The sequence below is a fragment of the Lissotriton vulgaris genome, chromosome 5 (assembly GCF_964263255.1).
Source record: "Lissotriton vulgaris chromosome 5, aLisVul1.2, whole genome shotgun sequence".
In the NCBI taxonomy this organism is placed as follows: Eukaryota; Metazoa; Chordata; class Amphibia; order Caudata; family Salamandridae; genus Lissotriton; species Lissotriton vulgaris.
Genome location: NC_141693.1, coordinates 1,887,929,677 through 1,887,952,624, shown reverse-complemented (window position 1 = coordinate 1,887,952,624; position 22,948 = coordinate 1,887,929,677). Strand labels below are relative to the sequence as shown.

Genomic DNA, 22,948 nt, shown 5'->3' with positions numbered 1-22,948 from the left:
GTAGAGACATTTCAAACTGACAAAGCACTTTTTTAAGTTAATGCTGGAAATCCTGCCTGATCTGGTCACTATTACATTACTACTAATATTAGTAGCTCATAGTGATTTTTATTAAATATAAGTAGCTCATATTATAGAAAAGGTTGAAGACCCCTGCATGGAGCCTTAAACCTACCATCCACTCCGCAAGAAGACAGAGTAAGAGATGTGGACACAGGTCTAGAGACAGCAGACATATATACAAGCAAATGTGCATCATGTCTAATTTATTGAGGCAGTTTTAGGGGCCTTGCGTGCAATGGAAGTGAGGTTGTAGGTCATATAGACTGAAAAATGCAATTACAATTACCTAGACATCCCTTTAAGAGAGCAATATTAATAAAGAAATCAAGGAATCTTTGACAAGATTAAAAATGTATATGCTAGCAGCCCAGAACTCCCTCTTCCATTGCACCCACTATCTACACTGACTCTCACATCATGGGTAGAGTAAAGAGATCCACACTGGGGGGCCTGCAAGACACTGCTATACCTGCCTAGCGTGGAGCAGAACCCTAAGATGAAACATGCTACCAAGGTGGATGAGGGTTCATTTTCCTGAATGTATATGTGGGAGCAGGAACAGAATAAAATCAGTGCTTAACTTGAGCCAGTAGTTTCCAGTGCTCAGCACCGGCAGTTAATTCTGAAGATCTGCACTAACGACAATCCACCACATAGTAGCGCTATATGTCTAATTTTGAGAAGCACACAAAACGAGTGGTTAATATTGCTATTTACATTAAAATTGGATAATGCCTGCCACCCTTGCCATTCTTCTAGCTTAGGGTTGCTTTGAATAGTCTGAATTGTCAAACTCGCAGGAGTGTGATGGTTAGTAGTTATGCTGGTAATGTCATTGGTAAAGGCTGCAGGGGCAAAGGATGGCACACGCTGTAGTGGGCTCCTGAGAAGGGCATTGGCACTTACTTTGTATTACATAACAAGCACAGGTAGAAATCACTGATAGAATATGTCTACTAACAAACTGAGTAGATTTCAAGGCATGAAATATGTTCTTTTTCATTTACAAGCATACATACATCAATGAGAATGGGCTGATTAAAATAATTTAGCATAAACTACAGTCCTGTTTAATTAAAAACACCCTTATTTAAATTGTCAGTGTGACACCTTGAATTGAGTGAGTTGTTTCTAGTTGGCTTCTGCAAGGTGCTATTTTATCTGGATCAGCATAAAGGGAACGGGGTGTGCTGGTTAGATGGCTGGGCACAGGTCAATCCTCCGAGTCCTGACTGCACCAGACAAACCACGCACTACACAGTGAGGGTGATAATCTCCAACGAGCAGGGAGACAAGTGGGGGTAGCAAACAGGCAATATCAAGGTGGTTGTAAGGTTAAAAGATAAGTCTCCACCCTTTGAAGAGCAAGAGGCTAAGAACAGAGTTTGAGCCATATGTCACAGGTGATGGTTTGAAAGCTCTACTGCGCCCTGGCAAGAATGATGTGGTCATGCTGGAACTGGTAAATTGAGGCAATATTTGAGGTCCTCTCTCGAGACTAATAGTATATCATTTACTCTTGCCTTACCTCCAGTTGCTTTCCTTTAATTTCTTCTTTGCGTTGCACTTCGAGGATATCCTCCAGCTTTGTCTTCAAATAGTCAAGATAACTTTGAAACTTTTTCTATAAGAAGAAAGTCTATATTTGAAAAGCCATAAAGATATTGTTTCACAATAACACAACACAATAGAGAACGATCCTTCAGAAGTTGATCTATCTAGTCTAAATTGAATTTTAATAAAATTGTTTTCCTCTGTTACTGACTACAGAAAACTGCCAAAAGTCCACGAAGGTCCATAAAGGTCGCACTGGCATTTTATTAGGGCAATACATCTCAGGGAAGGCTACAAGGGCACTAACCCCAACGGTATGCTATCCGGACAGTAAGTCTGAGGGCATTCTACTAGAGACAGGTATATGCGTTGGGCAGGACTGGCATGTTCTCAGAGAAGAGGTTATGATGAAGGGTGTGTTACCATGGAGTTATAAAGCACAGGTTTGATGGAGCAGAGAAGAGGATACTGTGCTTCACAAACCACACACAAGCTGGTAGGATGACCTGCTTCCCATATAAGGTAATGTAATTGGCAAATGAGATGGCAAACCTGCATCAGCTATTCTGCCTGTTACTGCGGCTATGCCTACCTGCTTACCCTGACACCATGATAGTGTTGGCAAGAGTCATCCTGATAAACTCTGCACATGTGCTGGTTTCTTTATTTTGACAATTTTTACCTGAAAAAATCGTGGGCTCTGCAATCTGTAAAAAGACACAATCACCTCATAGACAACTGCAGCCAGGATTAGTAAAATATGGCTCTCATGGGATGTGGGCTCTCTCGGGAGGGGAACATACAGCTTCATACATTGGTGGTGCTCTGAGGATGCAGGGATGCAGGAGTGGGAATACACAATGGCATACACTTGCGGGGGTCTGATGATGTGAGTGGGTGTGAACCACTCTCAGGCGGGGGGGGGGGGGGGGGGGGGGGGGGGAAGTGACCAGACATGTTTTCTAGCAGAGATCTTGAGGTTTGCCACCTTAGCTGGACAGCATTTACCATGGTGAGCATGTTGTGAAACTGCTGGTGGCTAGTTAGCAATCAGTGAATATATAATGAGAATGATGAATGTGAGAGGTTTTGAAAGGAGGGGTACACAAATAATATTCCTGGCCATTTCCCAATTCAGGTTAGTCAGCAGTAGGGTGGAGGCGCTTCAGGCTGCAGGATACCTCTTCCAGTCCTTGGTTAAGAATGGGGAACTAGACGAGGGCACCTCAGACTGCATGGTTGTGCACCACAACCCTTGGGAAAGGGTGGGGGAATAGAACAATGGATAAGGAAGGGCTCAGCACATGCCTTAAGCAAGGCTCAGGACCTTGAACAGAGACCTAGCCCGCTAGAATCCCTAAGCCTCCATGATCCACGTCAGACCGGGAAGGGAATAAACTGCTTTTGAAGACTGTAGAGTGCTTCAGCTACATTTCCAAATGTCCTGTAATCACAGCATACTACAAAACATACAGCAAGGAGCTTTGGGTCAGCTCCTTTTAGCTCTTGGGGTGTTTGGGCGAGTGATCTTCAGGCATTAACTTTCTGCGTAGTCCATTATGATTTGTGAGCAGGAGAAGGCATTTCACGAATGTTTAAAGTTTTCCTATAGATTTCCAGTCGGTGACTAAGTAAAAAGTAACACCTTCCTGAAATTGTATTTGCTAAGATTGCTACTGCATCTGTATGCTCATGCAACAAGTATCTAATATGAGTAATCTCGGCATTATCTGTTCCACCACAAGCAGCAACTGGGTGTGCACCCCCTGTAACTGGGAGGTATCTAACACTCTTCTCTGCTGCCCCACCCTGGCCTGCACATGCTTCACTAACTCCCAAGCTAGTTACCCTGAAAGTTTTGTGTTATCCAAGGCCTCGTGACAGGACCCCCATGTCTGGCCACTCCCCCCCCCCCCCCCCCCGCATCAGACCCCCGCATCCTCAGAGTACCACCAATGTATGAGGCTGAATGTTCCCCTCCCCAGAGAGCCCACATCCCAAGAGAGCCATATTTTACTAACCCTGGCTGCAGTTGTCTATGAGGTGATAGTGTCTTTTTACAGATTGCAGAGCCCACGATTTTATCAGGTAAAAACTGTCAAAATAAAGAAACAGCACATGTGCAGAGTTTATCAGGATGACTCTTGCCAACACTATCATGGTGTCAGGGTAAGCAGGTAGGCATAGCCGCAGTAACAGGCAGAATAGCTGATGCAGGTTTGCCATCTCATTTGCCAATTACATGACCTTATATGGGATACAGGTCATCCTACCCGCTTGCGTGGGGTATGTGAAGCAGTCTGGAGGATGACGATATACAACTCTATAAATACATCTGGGATATGATGAAATGCGGTCCTGAGCAGGTGCCATCTGATAGTTTGCCTACTTTAAGATCCTTTTTAATGTCTTAGAAACTAGCTTACGTATTTTTTATCTGCTTCTGCACTACATTGCGTGGTACAACAGATTAATGCCTAAAGTGATTTAAGTAATAAATCTGATATCGGAGGAGGATGTAGACAGTGACTGTGTTAGCTGTGATTTACTTTTTAAGACCTGGGTTATATATACCGTTTCATCGAAGGAGAGTCCACGTGCTTCTATTAGTGTGCAAACTATTGAAACAGAACACCTTTGTTGGCATGACTGCTGACTCCTAAGCAATAATACATGTAGCCTACTGCATCTTGAGAACTTTCTTCAACAGAAATAATATGAATAATAGAATATGGTACTTTTTTTTTTTAAGTTTCAAAAACCTTTATTAAAGGCATGCACTTTTGAACACGGCATGATGCCTACAACCTCTTACAGGCCGGCAGCATAAGAATTAAACTAAGGAAAGCATTGTTGTCAGCATAGAAATACACAGCAAGCCGCCTACAACCACTCCGGGACGGCCGCGTCAACTTAAGCAGTTATTTTTATTTTTTTCTTATTGTATATATTCTTTTTTCCTTTGAAATATCGTTATTGCAGTTTTTGCAGACCACTACATAGGATAAGACCGTATTATGGTACAGATGGCTTCCGAGCAGTAGGTCTTTCAATCCCCATACAGCAACAGGTAGTCTAAGTTGAGTTGCAGTGGTGGCTTACATTAAATCAGCAAGTAATGCAACCATTGGCTGTCTCAACCACACAAACAGTGTAACTAATACCCCCACCCTCCAAGTACCATCACCCCCCTACTGGGCCCTTCCAGTCAAAGGATACTCTAACACTATTTCAAACGGTGGTGACCAATGTTCCCTCTAATTTTTTTCCTCTGTGTGCGGCAGTGGAGGGTCTCTGTGCGCTGCACCCATGGCTATGTGCGCCAGGAACCGAACCTCGCGTGTCTGCGGCGCCAAATGCCACTCGTTTTTGGTGCCCTCCTGCCCTCTGTCCCACTCGTTTTTGGTGCCCTTCTGCCCTCTGTCTCACTCGTTTTTTGTGCCTTCCTGCACTCTGCCCCACTCGTTTTTGGTGCCCTTCTGCCCTCTGCCCCACTCATTTTGTGGTGCCCTCCTGCCCTCTGCCCCACTCGTTTTTGATACCTTTCTGCCCTCTGCCCCACTCCTTTTTGGTGCCATTCTGCCCTCTGCCCCACTCGTTTTTGGTGCCCTTCAGCCCCACTTGTTTTTGGTGCCCTCTGCCAACTTTAATTTTGTACATATTTATGATTTTATGACTGTGTGAAAATGGTTGTTTTGTGGGAGAGCCAATATTCAGTACAGTGGTCCTGAATTGCTTATGGTGACAAGTCAATGGTGCCTTTTTTACCAGATGCTATAGATCTGGTTTGTTTCTGTGAAAACTTACGACAAAGGCAGACAGCCCAACTTCTTTATATTTTAAGAAGCATTTCAATAGTCCAGTAAGTTTAAATTGTTATTATACTGTCGTAAATGTTTGCAAATGAGATGTCTCAAAAGCTCATTTACCTCATAAAGGGATGCAATGTATGTGCATTTTCTTTTTCTAAGTCATATATACACAGATTAAGTCTACTGCACGCTTTCGATACCTTGTAACGTTGCCTTCACGATTCACTGCAAGTCAAGAGATCTGAGCTAGCACGAACACTGCGTACACGTGATGAGCAATGCAAGGTCCCTCCTAGTCATATATGGTACGTTCATAATCAGGTCTGAGTTATTTAACAGAGAGAATAGAGATCACAATCTTGGCAATTAAAAAATGCAAGTGGATAAATGACAGTCATTGCATAGAAATCAATTTTAGAAAGTGTATTTACAGAAGCCTAAATTTTCTTGCCCAAATGGATATTCATCTATGAAGATTTCTAAGTCAGTGAAAACATGTTTGTAACTATGTGTGTGCCGAGAGGTACAGTAGTTCCCTCACTATAAGTATATCCAAATCATGGATGTATCAGGGTAAACCTACGTTTACAATCCTAGGATTATATCTGAGGTAATCTATGATTGCAAATTTATGTCCAAACATTCTTGCAAAAGAAACATGTCCCCAGCCTCAAATTATATTTGCAATGCATAGCATTATGTATTGAAAAGTTACAAATGATGGAGATAGAAAAGCAGCTGCTTCTTCTCACACCACTGAATTCCTGTACAAAAATACAGATAGTACCTGTATTGCCTGGTGGCGGACGTGGAGTAGTAGGTGATAAATGTTGTGTGCCCTCACCTGTTGCATTGCTGGCTTGTTCCATAGATGACTATGACATTACCAGGTAAGGATCAAACCATTATGCACTAGCCTACCCTTGTATTTAACCTCAACCACATCAATGCATCACAATCACTCTTTGTCCATTGAGGCCATTATAGGATTGTTCCCTCATCCACTCCATCCCAAAAAAAGGTTTGCTTGCATTTAGCAACACCATTACTTTATTTAAAACAGAAGTTATGGAACAATTTTTTTGGAGCTTCGCCCAATGTCGCTTTCTCCTCAGCCACTGGGAGAGGATGGATGTTGCATGTGGAATGGCTCTACAGCCGACCCCTGTGGCATGGCAGCGAGGTTTGTAACTTGCACTGCTGTACCCACACGTTTTCCCCTGCAATCCTCCACACTTCAGATCCCTTTCCCTTAAATATGTCTCTGTCATAGGCCATGCCGACTCTGATCCATAAGCTCTATACTGCTAAGTGGAAGTTGCATGCCAGTATCCTCATCACTTTGCTGCGCGGATAGAAACGCCCAGCAGTCACAACAAAGCGTAGACACTTTCCAAACACAGCGTGTGCTAAAGTACACGCTGTGTTTGGAAAGTGTCTACGCTTTTGTTTGTAAAGCCCAAGGCAGACTGTGGCATTTTGTTTTAAGTATCGCTGTTAATCGGAGCCCGTGAATGGGCTCTGGTTATCAGCAATACTTAAACAAAAGGGCACAGTCTGCCACGCCCCCACACAGCAGTAAGCCCGCAAGCGCCACAATCGCACCAGCCCCCACCCCCGCCTCCTTATCTGAACTCCTCATGCCCGCTCCGCCACCACACGGAAAAGTGCCTTTAGTATCGCGCCGCTCGCTTTTTAAAAGCGGCGGGCGGCGCGACTCTTTTAGGATGTCCTGTGTGCGCGCTCCACGCTAGGTGGTGCGCGCTGACGTCAGGGGAGGTGCGCGCGCGCGCGAGCGCGGCCTAGAGGGAACATAGGTGGTGACCTCCCTTTCCTCCTCCCGCCTGGGTGATACGGTCCTCCCGTGGCTAACTGAAGAGGATATCGTCTGGGTAGAATCCGGGGCACTCCTCCCAATCTCCTGGATCATTAACCCCCATGCCTGTAATACCTCTGGGAGTTTGGAATCCCTCCTTGTGCTCCAGATGTGTCCCTCCTCTGCCAATGCCCATTTCCTCAGGTCTGCTTTCCAGCTCCCTACCAATGGCCTAGCCTTAGTATATGATACTTATGAATGTAAAATAGGTAAAAGTATGTATTTTTTTAAACATGTAAACTAAGAATCTAGTGCTAGATGTACTATTTATTGGTCCAGATTTGCCAACTGGTGAAACTTTTTCACTGTGTGAGGGGTGGGGGGGAGGGGCCTCAAATGAGGTGGGGCTTGGTGCCCAAATACAGCCTGCAACACTTTTAATTCACAGGTTCAAATCGCTCCTCCTCCGAACCTATTACAAGTCTGCCTCGCAAAAACCAAAAACAAAGCTCATGAGGTTGCCGCCGATGTTCGGAGGAGGTTTCAAACCAGGTAAGGGACATCTACTGAGCAGAACCTCTAAACAATTATCTGGAAACATGCTCTCTGCTGGAACTTCCAGGTAGCTATGCGCACTCATTGTGAGAATGGCTCCCTACCGAGTGACTGTGTGATGCTAGCCAATATCGTGTGTATGAAAGTGCACCTTTTTTACATGTTCCCCCCGACTTTTTGCCTGGTAAATTATGTGATTTTGACTGAACATGCACTGGGTTCCTGCTAACCAGGTCCCCAGTGACAGAGCTCTTTCTCAAAACTGTACAATTTTTCCCCAATTGGCAAAACATTTAGCACCCTCTGTAAGTCCCAAGTAAAGGGTATCCTGATACCTAGGGCCTGAGGTACTAAAGAGGATCCCTAAGGGCTGCAGCACAAATTGTGCTACCCGAAGGGACCCCCTCATCAGGCACATGCAAGACTGCCATTGCAGGCTGCGTGTCTTGATGCAGACAAAACTGAAAGCACGTCACACAAACCCTGTGTGCCATGTCCCTAACACTGCATGCAATATTTGTAAGTCACGCCTAGAGCAGGCCCAACAGCCCTAAGGCAGGGTGCTGAATATTGCATGTGAAGATATACCTGCATGAGAAGATATACCCCTGTTCTGGTGATTTCTATTACTGCCAGTACAAGTGACAATGGAAGCCATCTTAATACGTGTTGGAGACTGGTGAAAACGAGTTCCCCAGCTACATGATGCTTCTCTGAAAAAAAGGATGTTTGGAATTAAACATCTCGTATTAGTAAACCCACACTTACGCCAGTGTTGGATTTACCAGTACATGCACCCAGAGGACTCCTTAGAGTTGACCCCTAAAAACCTACCAGCCTCTGGTGTACTTTCTGACTGGTTTCTGCCAGCCTGTGCCCGAGACACTGTTCTGACCTTCTAGTGTGAGAACCTCTGCTCTCTGGAGACCCAAAATACAAAAAACACGGGTCCAGAAAGAGACAGTCAAGAAACAATGTGAGCCACGGTACCCAACTAATGAAAGTCAAGTGGGAGTATCCCTTTTAAAGGACGACTTCCCTCACACACCGAAGGTGTCATGCTTCATCATAGGGGTGCCTCCTCGTTTTGGGACCTAGTCACGGCACGGGCTACAACCTCCTCTCTACAATGAGGGAGCTCAAGGATGTTTGATTTTGTGGCACATGGGTTGTCCTAAAAACCCTATGTGAGCATGGGGTGTGTGTAGAAATAGTGCAGTGCTGAATAAGTGAGTCTTCTTGTTCGAGAGGAAGAATGGATCCACCCCTCCTGAATCCACTGTGGTTGTAATGGCTGATCCATTGACGTGCTGTTTGATTTCAAGTCCCATCCCCCCTTTATTTGTTTTAGACACTTACCGCTAGGATGTGGAAAACGTGACTGTCACACACACATGGCAGAATAGCTGAATGACTATACAAGTCCAGTGAGGGTTGCGGGGCCTACAGAGTTCCAGGAAGGTTATCTGAATCTGGTTCAAGACCAACACTCGGATGGGATCGTTCATATGCAGTTGAAACCCACCTACCATAGAGGGAGTACAGGCGCCATGACCATTGGTACCAGAAACAAATCCAGTTCTAGTTATTAATTGTCTACAAAAAAGGTTGAAGGTAAAGATGTTCCGGAATCAGAGTGGGCGTGAACGTTGGGGGGGATCTCTTGTGCTCCGCAGTGTGAGAGGCCATGATTCTCAATACCAGCTGTGGTACCAGATGAGAGCCTACTTCAAGCAACATCTTCAGGGTTGGGGTGGAATGTGAAGTTGAAGGTTTGACATGGGACCAACAAGACATTAAAGAAAGAAATTGCATGTGGTTCCCATTTCATGGACGTTCTTACATTTTTGCAGTGAAATACCATTTGCATGAATGGCTCTGGTGCACCACAGCAGCTAAAGCTAAATAAATGTTAGCACCATTATTAGAGCCCTCAGAATGACTGGCCACAGAAAACGCTTAAGGCAGCTCAGGATCACATTGTATGTTTTGGTCTAAGAACCCAGGCCCTTGTGTATCATAGAATTTATCCACAACCACAGTATGGCTAAAACCCTTTAATATGTCAGGCCCCCTTTCCTCCAACAGCAAACTATGGCCACCCTCGCCCTATTCGTGACTTGTAAGGCAAGATAAAAACTGTCTGATATAGTGACTTATTAATATCTCTGTCTCATAACAAATACATAAAGTAACAAGCATTTGCAATGCAATAGGTCTCGTAGCATTAAAGTTTGAGTTATTGGCATTGTAAATGACAATGCTTTGCATTAATTTTTTTTTTAATTTGCAATTGGTATATAAACATTGTTTGTGAATGGCAGCGGGAGGCAGAGACAACTGCACACGAGAGAGGCTGAGAGGGTCAACACGAGGGAGGGGGCAGATTGGTGCACACAGAGGGACGGAGACAGGGGGGTGTAGAGGAGCACACAGGAGGACACAGGAGGGCATAGGGAGGCACAGAGGCCACACGGCGGAGGGAGAGAGGAACGCACACAAGCAAGGCTTTGAGGTGCAACACAAGGGATGGGGCAGATTGGGGCAGACAGAGGGACTTAGACGGGGGTGTATAGGTGCACACAGGAGGATACAGCAGAGTCCAGGAGGAGTGCATAGGGAGGCACAGAGGTCACACAGCCGGAGGCACAGAAGAATGCACACAAGAGAGGCTGAGAGGTGTCACACAGGAACGGGGAGCAGATTGGCACACACAGAGGTAAGGAGAGAGAGAGATTGAGCACATGGGGACAACCCAAGACAGGGGACGGCCCGCGGCGGGAGGGGAACCTGAGTGCCCACAATTCAACCAACGAGGACCAGAGAGGCAAGGCGGCAGTGGAACTCCCCTGCCCCCAGGGGGAGTGACTGCTCCTGCTGGAATATATTTTGGGGGTACTGACGCAACACTGCGGAGGGCTAGGCCAAGAGCCCTGACCAATTACACTGACCACGCCCCTTTTAGAGACCCCCCAGTTTTTTCATCCCACTTAAAGCCCTGACTAACTAGTAGGTACCTCTTACATGGTAGCCCGGAGCAGCCTCTGGAATTGTGAGCAGCAATGCGAGCCAGGACCCGCCACTTATCCACACCTCCAGCAGATGCAACTTGTGCTCCTGGGCAGCCTCTCGAATTGGACCCCGATCACCACCCAGCTCTATAACACACATACCTTGTACTCCTGGGCAGCTTCTCGAATGGGGAGCACCCGGTGCTGCTTGTGTTCACGTGACATGCTGCAGACCACACAGATGGACTCCTGGTCGTCTTCACAGAAGAGTTTCAGTTTCTCTTCGTGTTTTCGGCAAAGATTCGCCTCCTGAGGGGTCGGACTCGGTACCTGAAGCTGTTTGGCGATTTCCACCATGTTTGCCAGTCTCTTGTTCGGTCGGAGTCTCTTACTTTGAGAGGTTTCTCTACACTCAGGACAGGGGAAGTCTGTCTGCAGCCCCTCCCAGTACTGAGTGATACAGGACAGACAGAAGGCATGTCCACACTCCGCAGACACGGGGTCTGTGAAATATTCCAGGCAGATGGAGCAGGTGGCTTCCTCCTTCAGGCTCCGGAGCTGGTTGGACTCAGCCATATTCCTGCTGATATACACGAGGTTAAGTTTCGTTTCTCCCGGTTTGTGAAGTGGGAGGGCCTGTCTTTACTTCCTTATACATCCTCCTTGAGAATTCCGTTTTCATTGGTTATCGTGCTTGCAGATAAATCGATGCTGGGAGTTTCTGCACCAGAGTAGGGAGTGAATGCGGCTGAGCTGGGAGTGTCCTTAGATAATGCGCTGTGTCTGCAGATGAGCAAATGATGTTAGGGTCTGTACTGGGAGGCTGCCTCTGGGAGTGTCCGAGTCTTTGCTGTGCTGCATCTAGAGGTGGGAGTCGTTGCTACAGAACAAGCAGTGTCAACGTCTAGGCTGTTTTCTGAACCGCATTTCACACGCTGGGATTGGATGGCCAAAGCAAAATGACGAGTTCCAGAAACAGCGCTGTAGGCTAAACATGCAGGACAGATCTGAAGGTGTTATGCACTGCATGAAGCACTTGTCAGCCTTGGTTCTGCGGCTGGTTGTGTCTGGGATCTGAGAGTATCTGCAACATGAGCTGTGTGTGTCTGAGTTCAGAGTGTCTGACACTGGTGTTAACGTGGGGACGTTCGCCTCTGAGCTGGCGGCGTCAACAACTTACCTGGCTGTGTCTGCACCTTTAGAGTGGCAGTGTTTCCCCTCTGAAATGGGAAACCAATGGTGGACAAGCACTGGTAAAGCTAATAAGTCTGGGCAATTGCTAAGTGAAACTGATTCTTCATAGGTTGACAAGTTTGTGTAGATGTTATGTTATGTTATGTTTGTTATGAAGTTTTTTTATAGTGCCTAATCAACTGTGCGATTATTGTGGCGCTCAGCAAGTGTGTGATGCTATCCTCGATGGGCCCTACTCAAAGAGCCACCTTTTCAGCTTTTTGCGGAATTCAAGCAGTGATGAGAAGGCTCTAATGCGATGCCCAAGGTCGGTCTATGCTTGTAGGAGGCGAGGAGAAGAACGACCTCCTGCTCTGCTTTTGCGTATGCATGGTATATATGCAAGTGAGAGTCCAGCCTAACAGCAGTGCCCTGTGGGTTGGTGGAATTGCATGCGTCTGTTCAGGTAGGTAGGTCCAATGTTGTGTAGTGCTTTGTATGTGTGGGTAAGGCGCTTGAACTGTGCATGTTTAGGCACAGAGAGCCGGTGTAGCTCCATTAGGTGTGGAGTGATGTGAGGCCAGCGTGAGAGATTGAGGACCAGTCTAGCTGCTGCCTCTGGATGGTCTGGGTCTTTTTGTAAGTCTGCTGGTGATTCCCGTGCAGGGGGTGTTCCTGTAGTCCAATCTGCTAGTGCTGAGGGCGTGTGTGATGGTTTTTCTGGTGTTGTTAGATAGCCATATGAAAATCTTTTTCAGCCTCCTCGGGGTGTGGAAGCAGGCCGTGGCGATGGCATTGACCTGGGGGGACATGTCCAGCTTGATGAACCTGGGGCTTTTTGATTGTGTGCTGGTAGTGGGTCCAAAGCCTGTAGGCCACCAGGCATATTCCCATAGCGAGGCAATTTTTGTGGATGATGGGATGAATGTAAGAATGTGTACATGCTTGGATGAGTAAGTAGGTGCATTAGATGGATGAAAAAGTGAACGCAGAGCTAATTAATGGGTGAGTGCACTGGTGAATAGCTAAATGGGTGAACGCATAGAAGAATTGTTTAAGAGGGTGCTTGGATGATGGCTAGATGAATCAGTGAAAGACTGAATGTGTCAATGGATGCAGATAATAATCTTATAAAACAAGCACCTCTTGGTAGAAAGTAATGTAATTAAACTATTTATAGTGACCAGTATTACGAAAGTGCTACTATCACACTGTGCGAGACATCACAGTGCTAATAACTCACACAATATCTAAAGGATTACCACCATTATGCTTGTACAACAAAATATACAGTAGGGACTCCATTATGCCATGCGTGTTCAGAGATTTTCAAGAATTATTAGTGTTGCCAGCATTATGATTGTGGTGGCCACAAGCATGCCTAAAGAGGTTCACGCTGTGCCAAAAAATAACCCCTATTTTCGCTATGACTTGCCACTCTGTTGTTAGGGGCGCATTATGCCACAAGTGGGTACCGTCGTGCCTTAGGTGTCCACAGTAGGCAAATAACTACCATTATTATTCCAGGGCCTGCATTATGCTGTGGGTGCCCACCATCATGTCATAGATTCCCAGATGTCACCTGTCATAGGCAGCCCATACACCTCTTACCTGCCACACTCAGCTAGACATGTATGCAAAGAACATACGCTGATTACAAACCACCATAGCATCAACTTTCCATGACAGACAGAAGCATTGCCATTGTCATTGCTCCTCCTTCCTCAACATCCAAAAATTATTCAATTGGATGGCACTTCCTTTTAGCACAGAGATCCTAAATTATTATACTTGGTAAACATGTGCAATAAATTTCAACTGAAGCCCCAGTACGATGCAATATTAGACCTGTACACTGCAACACATCACAGTAACAATACAAAACCAAACACCAAAAAAACACAACCTAACTCAACACAAACTGATCTGTTGAGTTGTGTGCTACTGTTCTTGTGTTATTTATTGGTTGTTAATGTTATGCTTTACTTTTCTGTTTTCATAGTATTGTCTTCTTTTGAATGCTTTGTTGGTCAGGTATGTTGTTATTTTGTTGTGTTTTTTGTTGACTTAGTATGTTGTATTGTTGGGTTGTTGAGGTGGCTGTGTGTTTTGTTTTATTATTGTGTTGCTTCTGTGATGTGTTGCCTTTATAGTTATTGTGTTTTGTGATCTTGTCTGGTGTCATGTGTTGTTGACTGTGCTATTATTGTAGTAGTGTTTGTGTTGTTTAGCGCTGATGTACTTTGTAGTTATGTTTCATGTTTTGTAGCCTGCTATTGTTGTCATGTTTGTTATATATATATATATATATATATATATATATATATATTTTTTTTTTTTTTTTTTATATGGCACACAAATCATCCCCAAGGAAATCTCTCGGCACCCGGGAAGCTGGCGTCATAATGCAGTACTCTATTAATTTTAAATTAACCAGGTTTTTAGAGATTTCTTAAAAACAGTGAAGGTAGGACAGCCCCGCAGGTCTTCTGGCAACGCATTCCCGTATTTAGGGGCCAGATAGGAGAAAGCACTGCTTCCCATCTTGATCTTTTTAATTTTCCAAGTTTGAAAGAGCGTTTGGCCACTGGATCTTAGCTCCTGGACCGAGGTATACCATTCCAGTTTCTTCTAAAGGTATTTAGGTCCTAGTCCGAACAGCTCTTTGAAGACCAGGCACAGAAGTTTGAAAACTGCTCTTTTCCTAATAGGAAGCCAATGTACCTCTCTCAATTATGGTAAAGTTGGAGTTCGTGCTTGCTTATTCAGAGCTTCAGATATTGAATTGTGTTGTTGACTGCGCGTTACCTTCTTGGTGCCCCCTTGAACATTCTTTGGGAAGAATGCCTATGTTTACACCTCAAGATCCAGAATCCACCAGGAGGCGGCCATCTTGGGAGACTATGCCCAAAGAAGCATGCATAGTCCTTTGTTTCCAGTGGTACTAGAGGAACACTAACAGCGCTCTGCTGGGAGAAGCCAGTTTTCACAATCAGGTGTGATTCCTGAATATTTCCAAAGCCACATGCGATTGACGGTGAGTTAGAGAATGGCCGTAGGAGCGCTGACGTGCACACTTTGAATCTTCTCCTAACAAGTGATACCATTGAGCAGACGTATGAGTTTTAGTCCATAAAAAAATTACAAGCCTGTAAAATGTTTTAAAGTCTTTAATTTTTGACAAAATTAGCAGGCAACCGAGTAGGGCTAAATAATCATTGGTGCGCCAAACTAAATAATTTAAAATAGTCGCTCTACAATGATCTCAAATGCTGTGTTGCAAACAGTGATGTGAAAGCCATGTGAAAAGAATCATTATTGTGCAATAAAAACAAAATATATAACTTCTTATTAAAAGGCACAAATTGTTTGCCTGTGCATATAAAAAGTAAACGATCCAGATGGAACGTCGACTATCAAACAATCTAGAGCCGTTTAATATTCTGTCATTCTGAGAAGGGGTGTGTGATGAGAGCTCATGAGAGCCATGATAAAAACTGTTCTGTGTATGGTAATCATATCTGCTGCTTTAAACCCTATATTAATAGCATCCCACATCAAGGCAGAGTCCCTAGCGATTCCAATCCAATCCAAAAGGTCTACCAGCCTTAGGGAATCCAGGATCTCATAGGTAAAAGGTTACAGGGACGTCATAGTTAATTCTGGTGATATCTTAATTTACCTTAACCAATTACATCCTTGATGCCATTCGAGATGCCATCAATGATATCTTCAAACATGTCGTCAGCGGCGTGATGAGTAATGTAATATATTCATCAGCAGTACATGGCAGGTCCGCAACTTGTAAACTTTAATTGGTAAATTTCAGTGTGTTTTTCTTTTAGTTTAAAATAGTGTTTATAACTTTTTAACTGTAATGTTCAACTAACTAGTGTCACTTTAACCTTTGTTTCTGCAGTAAAATTATATATTTGTATGTGGATATATTATATTCACTGGAAAAACAAAGGCTAAAACAACTTTATAGTTAAATTAGTTTTTCAGCAAAAATATTATATATATTTCTTTCTCTCAGAGTGATTTCACCGTTAAATATCTATATAGTGCGCATCTTGCATAATTGGCTGGAACACTTTTGAAGGTGATCGCAAAACTTTATTTAACACTGGCAGAGACATAATATAACAATAAGGAATGAATTCCGACGAGGCACGCCGCGAAGCAGCGGCCGATATCCTCAAGAAAGGTACTGCACAACATGGCGCTGGGAGCACCGCTACGACCAGTGTACAAGGAACTCTTAAATCTCAATTTAAATTGGAACGACTGTTCGAACGTGAAATCCGCAACGTGGGAACGTGGAAAGCCACCTTTCTCAGAACTATATTGAGGTACAACGTATCCCACGCGGTTTACGTATCTACACCGTCCCCGCCTATGAAAATTCGGACCCACAACTGCTCGACGAGTGGACAGCATATACCGCAGATGTGTTAGGAGGAATGCTGAAAATTTTAATAAAATTTGCGTGGAGGGTTAGAAAAAAGGGCCAGAAGGAAACTGAGGAACTGGAAGCACTGATTTCCCAGGATCTGGTTACGAGCTGAGGGATGAACAGAGGGAAAGAATGAAAAAACTTCTCTTGGCAGACGAGGATAAAACAAGGGAAGGCAAACAAATTAAATTCAATAGAGATGCTCGCGACTATGAGCAAAGAAGAGTTCTCATGTTTGCACAAAAGTTTGATGCACCTCGTAGAGCACTGAGAACCAGCGCCAATGAGAAGAATGTTGAACAGAGAGAACAAACAGAGACCTCTGAATCGGATGTCACAACAGACAATGAACAGTCAGGAGATGAAAGAGTGGCATTGAATGAGCAACATCCAACGCAGTCCCATTTTCCCGAGGAGTTCCAACTCATGTGACAGACATGGCAAAGAGGCAGCAGGGGCAAACCCACAGAAAGAAGACAAGAAAGATGCAAAGAGGGGGCTTCTGCAGAGGGAAACCAAGGAGTGACCTCACAAACACACACAGGGAGAGGGGAACAAGAAGATAAATCTTGTGGAAGATTTAACTATCATCAACCGAACTACACATAAACTTAAAAATTCTGAAGAAATAGTACTCAAAAAAAGATTGACCTTTGTCTGTCTCATAATTTTAAATGTACCCAGACAAGAATTGACCTGTATTTCTTTACGCAAAAACTAAAACTCTTCGAATTCTTCAAAAATGAAAAATGTGCAAGGTCAAGGTGAAAATACAGCGAGAATTGCCGGTTCCAGTGAAATAACAGACAAAATCTTTCCCGGGGAAGACCTGCAAACTTTGCAAATATTGACAAGTCAACAAATTGAGAGTTCTCAGAAGCAAGACTTGAACTCGATTTTAACTGATGAAAGTTTTGGCATTGCACAAAAAACTGCAAAGACAAATTTCAGACCACGATCGGTATTTACACCAAATACATATTTGGTACCATTGATACATTCGAAGAAGCGGTAAAGAATGATCTGTTACAAATGAGGACAACAAAATAAAAAAAATAAAAAAAGGTACAGGCAAATCTCACGACAGAGCAACGACAAGCCCTAGCAAAGATACGGGAAGACAGCAACATAATTTGCTAACCTTTAGATAAAGGAGGTACCATTGTGCTTATGACTTTTACTGCACTGAGGCTTTAAGGCAGTTATTCGACACCACCTGCTACAGTAAAATCACTAAGGAAGAGTACAATAGAAGTATTTTGGAATTTCATGATATAAATGAAAAATGGCTGAACCATGGAATGATTGATGTAAATGAACACACATTTTGTAAGTTGTCAATAACCAGTTATTCCGACATTTTATGACCTACCCAAAATCCATAAGAATTCTACAGCACTTCCGGGTAGACCGATCCTTTCATCCAAAGGCAGCCTGACAGAAGCCATGTCACAATACTTGGATTTCTTTTTGATTGCCTTTGTAAAAATGTTAACGTCTTATATCCGTAACACTACAGATGTTATATGGATAATTTCAAACATTATTTGGGAGCCAAACATGTTTATGATTGTTTTAGATGTAACCAGTCTTTAGACATGTGTTTCTCAACAGGACGGTATCAATGCAGTCAAATATTTCCTTAAGGTAAGCTACCTAAAATTCTTCAACATAACGCAATGTACATTGATTTTTTTAAAGTTTTGCCTGACCAATAATATCTTCCTCTTCCAGCGACAGTATTTCAGACAGATCAAAGGTACGGCGATGGGCACCTGCTTTGCATCCAGTTATGCAAACTTGTTTGTAGGCTGGTAATAGAAGCCGGTGGCCCGGGCCAAAGAGAACAACCAGTGGGTAGCATCAGTCATCAGATGGTATAGCTATATCGATGACCTTTTCATCTTTTGGAAGGGTACAAAAAGTGAGGCGGAATTGTACATTAATCAGTTGAATACCAATACAGTAAACCTTCACTTTAGTGGACAAATAAGCAACACGGAAGTCAATTTTTTAGATCTAAAAGTCTTCATTAGGTATGGTCAAATTTGTACCTTCCTTTTTAGAAAAGTCACAGCAGGAAACTCAGTCCTGGAAGCTAGCAGCAGTCATCCTAGACCACTCAAGAATAGTATCCCATATGGGGCATTGCTGCGACTTAAGAGAAATTGTTCGAGAAACAAGGACTTTTTGGAAGCAGCAAATGAAGCCATTGAAAGGTTCAGGATACAAGGGTATTCGAGTCAACTTCTCCAGAAGAATCTTGATAAAGTGTGTAAAATTCCTAGAACTTGTCTTCTGAGAGATAGATTGAAACCGGGTGAAGAAAAAAACAACACCTTGAGATTCATTACTACCTTCACAAGAGATTCAGAGAGACTACAACACGTACTTACACGTAATTGGCACATTTCGAAATCTGACTGTCATTGGGAAGGATATACCAGACCATCCCAAAACAACATATAAACGTTGTTCCTTAAAAGACTCCCTAGTTCAGAGTAATTTTGACATAATCCCATACAATCCCATCATGAGTAATCCGAGTGTTTTTTTTTCCCATGCAACAGATGCAAAGCCTGTAAAAATAGTGTAAAGACAACAACATATCACATACCGGGGATGGTGGGTCCTAAAAAAATTACCAAGTTTCTAACCTGCACCACACCATTTTGTGTGTTTAGTTTGGTTTGCCCGTGCAACCTGCAGTATATAGGCAGCACGATACACCCTACCTAATGCAGGATTTTAGAACATGCCAGGGCCGGTGAAAGAAATGATGTAACTTACCCCGTGGCCAGGCATTTCACACGTTTTTATCAGAGCAACAGAAACCTTCTCAAGTTCTACTGTCTAGACCATGTTCCAGCTCATGAGCTTGGAGGAAACAAGGAACTTAGATTGCGAAGACTTGAATCTAGATTTATAGTAGATCTACAAACTAAAGCACCAACTGGCCTCAATACTGAAGAAGAGTTAGCTATACATCTAGGCTAGTGGCTTCAGAATCACTGTGTTCTATGGATGGATGATGTCTTACTTATGCTTCTAGAAAATCCTTTCCCCTGCAAAATAGTACATATATCACTGTAAATACTGCACTTAAATGATGGAACGCTGAACCCACAGCAGCCAAGTTGTGCATAAAACTGTATATAAATGTGTTTGTTTTGGATGGACTTAATTGAAAAATGCCGGAATGCCTTTAGTTTAGGCCATTCACTTGGTATTTCCTTTAATAAATAATTTTTAATGAGCAATCATCGTATTGCTTATGTCAATCATGTCAGTTTTGTGAAAAAAAACTCTTTGCACTAATAATCAGGTATAATGCAGTCTGAAACACTGAATAATGTGTCCAGAACACTAGTGTGAAACAATATGTATTCGAAATTACCTAAACCAAATTATAAATGTGGGATTAACACTAATGCCTATCCAGGGCGAGATAGCATATTCTATGGAGGGGTAATAGATTGTAAACAAATATATTTGATTATTGGAAAAGGAATTGATTGTTTCCACATCTGCTTCCACATCTGCTGCCTACATGCTTCAATATAATGCATATCGCAATTTTAAATCTCAATTTAGGTAATAGTTGCAAATAAAATTGTAAATATCTTTGCACAGTGACGTATACCCATTCAGGGCAAGAGTTCTTATGGACAAAATAGAACTGATGCTCATCCGATGTGTTACCAACTATAATTAGGAATGAACAATATGATTGTATGTCATGTAAATATGAGTGTAAATGTATATTTTTGTTCACCGCATAAAAACGCTCATTTAAAGCGCGACTTAATCGAATTGGCATTGATTGTTAAATCATAATGTGAATGTACATAAGGTTCTAAAATTGCGATGGAACTTCTCAAAGCTGGCCACCATGAAATTAAGCATGTGTCCATCCTTTATTTTCACTTCTGGTTATGAAATTGACCCCAGAAGTACTTCCCCTATGATTGGATTTAAGTATGGCGATGTTTTCCGTCTACGTTTAAAAGTAGGAAAAATACGCAAAGCCGAAACGCGTCCTGTTCATTTGTATGCAGTAAATAAAATACACTGTATAGTCATCTTCATCTGTGTGCGATCTCTTAGCTTGCGTGCCAGTAGGTAGTTATAGTTAGGATTGTTTTCCATAGGAAATCCGCAACATTCTATTGGGAATAACTTTGGCGCCGGTTGAGGAATTTGCCTGTAATTTTCCCTAAATTTGCCTCGCCGCGCTCCGCTCCTACCCTGAAAGTTTGAGGGGGATTCGTCAAGCGGGGGCCGAGATAAAAGGGGGGTCCCAAAACGTGTTTTCTCCATGTTCATTTCCATAGGGTGGTTGGACTCACTTTTAGCCCGAACAGCTGAATGGATTTCCACCAAACCTGGCAAAATTGTAGGGACTGGTAGCCCGATGTGCCTTTGCTATGTCACAAGATATGTGCTCCAGTGGATTTTGAGTAATTTGGGTTAAAAAAAATATATATATCTAGAAGCGCGACCCGGTACGCGCACCGGGGCGTGTACCAGCACGCTACGCGAGTTCGCGAGCGGAAAGCTGATTGGCTCTCGGGTGTCAGTCAACATTCCAAACAGTCCGGAGCGGCCGCCATCTTGTGTCTCGGTAGGATCGAGACACAAGAGGTGGCAAAAACAAAGGGGGAAATGACCAAAAGGGGGCAGGGTATACCCCCCTGACCCCCTAGGTTTGATTTGGGGGCCATAAAAGGGCCCCACGGGGCAAAACATTTTTTTTTTCCGATTTGCGTGGAAGGAGCGCCCGGTACGTGCACCGGGGAGCGTACCGGGGAGCGTACCATGGGGAAAAAAGAATGACAGATTTTTAAAAATATTTAGCATTTTTTTTATAAATTGGAGGTAGTTCTAAAAAGAACTGTTTTTTTATTCTTTTTGTTGTTTTATATTTTTTTATTGTTTTTTGGAACATTTTTTACTTTTTATGAACAATTTTATATTTTTTTGTTATTTTTATGGGGACAAACAAAACCAGGGAATTGTAAACGGCTCAACTGGAGCAAAAAAAATCAGGAAAAAATTAAGGTTTTTTTGGGCACTTGTGGTTGTCACCAGCACGGTTGATGAGTTTAATGCTTTGCTCACCCTAGCAAATTGTCCTTCCACAAAATATGCAAACTATTTTGAAAACTCCAAACTGGGTTTGGATGTTTGGGACCACCATCTCCCTTGTCTCTGGACCCGATGGAGTGGGTTGCTTACTTTGGTCACGGTCAGTGAGTGGCATTGTGGGTAATGTAGTGCAATCATGAAAAATTGTTTTTACAATATATACACGGAAGGAAATTTGTAATATATACAAGAAAAACATTGTATAACGCGAGTGCTGATTTAGTACCAGACAAAATTACTCCATAATTTGAATATTCGTAATCATATTTTTAACGCCTAGTATGCAATTTCACAATGGTATGCAGCACAGATCCTAAAACAGGTATCACAATAAGACTCATAGTGAAAGTATAGGGACTAGAAAGGAAACGGGTAAAAAAGGGGAAAAAGTTTACAAAAAAAGAAAGAGAGGGAAAGGAAAAAGAGGGGGGGAGTTTGCGAGAGGGAGGGAAGAGGAAAGGGAGAGGGAGGGAGGAGGGTTTAGGAAGCAAGGGGGATTGAGGTTAAGAGATAGTAGAGGGGAAAAAGAGGTAAAGAGCTTTTTATACTAAATTATTTGCAAAGACCTAACAAATGTATACATATGTGTAGAGAGTATATTACATCCTATGTACACAGTTGTCATAATTGTCCTCTTCAATTCACGAGTAGTATTGTTAATTTATGTGAGTGTGATGATAATCTCCATCATAATATTGCAAGTTATTAATACCTCATACAGAATGGGAAAAGAAAAGTAAGAAAAGACAGTCGTCTCCCACCTCTAGACTACGGTCGACCTCTTGCACCTGCTGGGGTTATCTATCAACATGCCGAAGTCGCACCTGTACCCCTCTCAGAAGCTCCTCTTCATCGGAGCGGTTCTGGACTTGGTGCAGTTTCGTTTATTTTGCTCCGAACAGCGGGTTCGGGATATTTAGGCTCTGATTCTGATCTTTCAGCTTTTATCCCTGGTCTCGGTCAGGTTGACGCTGCTTCTCCTGGGGCTGAAGGCCTCCTGCATCCTACTGGTGCGTCACACAAGGTAGCATGTGAATAAATATAAACATAGGCCACGCAGTTTGCCTCCCGTAATACATAAATTTCAAGAGGTGGTGGTTCACTGGGCTTGAGGGGGGTCATTGAAGCCCACATACTTGTAATGTTGTGGGGGGGGGTTGGACGCGAAAGTGGTGCAAGGGGGTTGTAAATCTGGTACACAGTGTTTTGTTTTACTTTGCTTTGCTTTTTGTGATGTAGAAGATTCTGGGTAAATATAACGGTTTTTGTAACAGCCAGTAACTTTTAACCCTACCCCCAAACGGTTTTCTGCCTGTTACCATAGTAACAGTTCATGGAACACTTACGTGAGCACAGAGGT

The 22,948-nt window shown here is 43.4% G+C and overlaps 1 protein-coding gene across 1 annotated transcript in view; it reads right to left on the bottom strand.

Annotated features, from left to right (window-relative positions):
* Positions 1–11,413, bottom strand: part of LOC147717631 (E3 ubiquitin-protein ligase TRIM39-like) — a 246,110-nt gene extending 234,697 nt beyond the window's left edge. The window contains exons 1-2 of the mRNA XM_086924425.1: positions 10,974–11,413; positions 1,592–1,687 (exon numbers count right to left, since the gene is read on the bottom strand). Of these exons, the coding sequence (XP_086780551.1) occupies positions 1,592–1,687; positions 10,974–11,387 (510 nt within the window). The 5' untranslated portion in view covers positions 11,388–11,413. The remainder of the gene's footprint in view (positions 1–1,591; positions 1,688–10,973) is intronic.
* Between the last annotated feature and the right edge of the window lie 11,535 nt (positions 11,414–22,948).